This window comes from Arachis ipaensis, chromosome B08, assembly GCF_000816755.2.
Source record: "Arachis ipaensis cultivar K30076 chromosome B08, Araip1.1, whole genome shotgun sequence".
In the NCBI taxonomy this organism is placed as follows: Eukaryota; Viridiplantae; Streptophyta; class Magnoliopsida; order Fabales; family Fabaceae; genus Arachis; species Arachis ipaensis.
In genome coordinates, this window is record NC_029792.2 from 4,626,237 (window position 1) to 4,629,563 (window position 3,327).

General features: G+C 26.7%; 1 protein-coding gene across 1 annotated transcript; it reads right to left on the reverse strand.

Annotated features, from left to right (window-relative positions):
- On the reverse strand, positions 1,093–1,779 carry LOC107610413 (cyclin-dependent protein kinase inhibitor SMR1). The gene has a single exon (XM_016312467.2). It carries the CDS (start codon positions 1,749–1,751, stop codon positions 1,410–1,412), a length of 342 nt encoding a protein of 113 aa, XP_016167953.1. The 5' UTR covers positions 1,752–1,779; the 3' UTR covers positions 1,093–1,409.

Genomic DNA, 3,327 nt, shown 5'->3' on the forward strand with positions numbered 1-3,327 from the left:
CTACTCTTAAATTTTTTCATTTTTACTGATATAATAATAGCAATTGAATATCTAAAAATTAGTCTTTTATTTTAAAAGTGTATAAAAATTAAATTATATTAAATATACTAACGGTTAAAACTTAAGAGTGGTGTGGTGGTTTTCCCGTGCACTAAAAATTGATGGAATGAGAATTGAGCTTTGTATTCTCCAATTGCTTTTATTAATGTTCTTGAATCTTGATTGATAGTGGGTCATGATTTTTTTCCGATGAAAATTTTGTCAATTAGAGACATAATAATTCAAAGTCACAAATACAGTAATTAACAGCAGAAAAAAAACAACAGCAAATGCAAATTTAGGTAAAAAATTTAAATAAACTAAAAATTAAAACGACCATGAAATAATTAAACTATAATGTTTTTCCATCAAGACAACAACACATCCCACCAATTACTAGATTTAATTTGTACTAGAGTTATAATAATGCAAAACCTTTATTCCTTTATTCAATCTTCTATAGTCTTTAATTTTCAGTCCGGTTTAAAATTATAAAAGACCAATCTTTTCTGAATCCACTAGACAGATCATTGAAGCTTCATATCTTTATAGATTTATATCAGAGCCTTTAATTGGAATGAAATTAGAACCAATTAATTTTTTTTATGCTAATTGAAGCTCATGCTCTAGTAAAGAACATTTTTTTTGTATCTCATCAAAGCTTATTAGATATCGAGTAGAAGAAAGCTAAAATTAAAAATTGTCATAGATAATATCACACACTAATAACAAGTTCTATTAATTAACAATAAGAAGAAATACATATTAAAACACCATCACATTCTATCTCACATACATGAGAATAGAAAGTAGTCATATTTCTAGATTAAAATCCTAATAGTTGGATGATTAGTTGCATAATATTATCTAGATTATTTTTTTATTAGTTTAATATTGATGGTAATTAATTATAATAAAAGTACATAAAGAGTACATAAGATTAACCACAAAAAATTTTTTTTGTTTGAAAAAAAAATTGATTCTTCTCATTTTAAAAAATTTAAATAATTAAAAACAGAAAACTAAGAAAAAGATTTTGTGACTAATCTGATGTACTTTCAGTCTTTTACTGTAATTAATACCATCAACATTAAACTAATAAAAAAATAATCTAAATAAAAACATAAAATCATTATTCATCCCTAATATTACATGCATGCATGGAGAAATATATTTCTATCTAAAATTTAACCTCATACAAGACATACTAATATGTTAGACCCGCTAACATTGTTATATATATATCTCTCTTTTAAGTATGTCTATGTCATGATTTTAAATTCTAGGGAAAAAATATATAACCTTTCTCCATTTATATAAGAGAGCAATTGTATACTTTAGCTCCATTATTGTTAACCATAGGTAAGGACTCATTTGCGGATCGGAAGGGCTTGGAAGAACTCCTCTATCTCCTCGGCCGTGACTTGTTGTTGGTAAAAACTTGTCCTTCTCTTGGAGGCCGCCGCCAGTGGAGGGCTTGGTTTCTTTTTCGGTGGTGGCGGACATTTAAGAGGGGATGGTATCTTGTTCTTTGGACTTGTTGGGGTTTTACACCCTTCTTCCACGTCCTCCATCTCCATCTCCTTCTCTTTCTCCTTCTCCTTCTCCTTCTCCATCTTCTCTGTAGAAATAATGACAAGCTTTTTCAAGTTTCCAGGATTTTCTTGATCATGTGGAGAAGCCTGCTTTTCAGCTGAACAAGTGCTATCCATAATGTTCACACTATTCAAGCAATGCAAAAACTTTTGGGTTACTTGTCATATATACGTGAATTTTCTGACCGTTGATGTGTTTTGAATTGCATTGAGAAGTTTTAAAATTTATAAAAATGTTATTTGTATATTAGTATCAGTCACTAAAATTAGATTCTATGTATTTCTATATAAATATATATATAATTTTTATAAAAAATATTATGAGCCATCAGAATTTATTATTTTTATCATCGTTTAACCATCAACTTAATTCCTTTAGTATAGTTTCTTTAGTTTAATAATTAAATAGCATACTTTATCCTATATTTTTAAATATTAATGACTAAGTAAGAGGCCAAAACTAATAAATTTTGATAGTTTTCTAACATTTTTCTATTTTTAATATATATTTATATTTAATATAATTTTATATTAATCAGAGTTAATACTTAATTTGGTTCTGAACTTATACGCGAGTCTTTATTTAGTCTCTAAAATTTCAATAGTCTCTTTTTAGTCTCCAAACTTTACAAATGTGGCTCATATTAGTCCACAGCTCATCTTCCGACACAAACGTTAATAGAATGCTGACATGAATATTATGTTGTAACCTGTAAAATGATACTATTTTAGTTTCAACAATGCTAGGGAACTAAGAGGGTACCAGCCAAAAATCAGTTGGGTGAATCCAAAACCTCTACGTGGATGGTGTTTATGATAGGCATTAGAATGTTTCTTCTACTAAGTATCAGAATATTTCTTTTTCATACTAAATGGATGTTCTTTTATATATTTTATAAATTTTTTTATATACTAAGAATCGGAATTGTTGGAAGTTTCGTGATTCCCGTCTCTATTTCTCTAACATATTATTCAGAATTTTAATTTGAAATGAGAAACAATTAATATCAAATATTATAAATTAAAAATAAATTAATTAATTAAATATAATTATAAATTAGTTAAGTTGTTTATTTTTTGGCTGATTACCCTCTTGGTTCCATATACTTTTTCTTTTAGTTTTAACGTTCAAATAGCCCGGGGTGAGAACAATTAATATCAAATATTATAAATTAAAAACAAATAAAATTAATTAAATATAATTATAAATTAGTTAAGTTGTTTATTTTTTGGCTGATTACCCTCTTGGTTCCATATACTTTTTCTTTTAGTTTTAACGTTCAAATAGCCCAAAAATAACGCCGTAACACTTGTTTTGGGAGAAAAAGTTTTCAACAAACACCACTTACAATGTTATTTTTAGGTTATTCGAGTATCAAAACCAAAACAATGACGCTTTAAAGAATCTAGTATTGCATTTGACTATCTACGTCAATAACGTCTTTGCGTCAAAAATTATTTTAGGGATATTAATATGAATCACGTTCATAAAGTTTGGAAACTAAATAGAGACAATTAAAATTTTAGGAATTAAATTAAGACTCATATACAAGTTTAAGAACCAAATTAAATATTATCTCTAAATAGTTATATGTTTATTTTTTTGTTGATAATACATAAAAATTGAATCTATATTAATTAGCATGAAGAGAAATACTATGAGCTATCAGAATTTAATTTTTGGTTATCATTT

Bases quoted from the DNA above. Each gene is read 5' to 3' on its own strand.
- LOC107610413 (XM_016312467.2), bottom strand. From the start codon at position 1,751: ATGGATAGCACTTGTTCAGCTGAAAAGCAGGCTTCTCCACATGATCAA.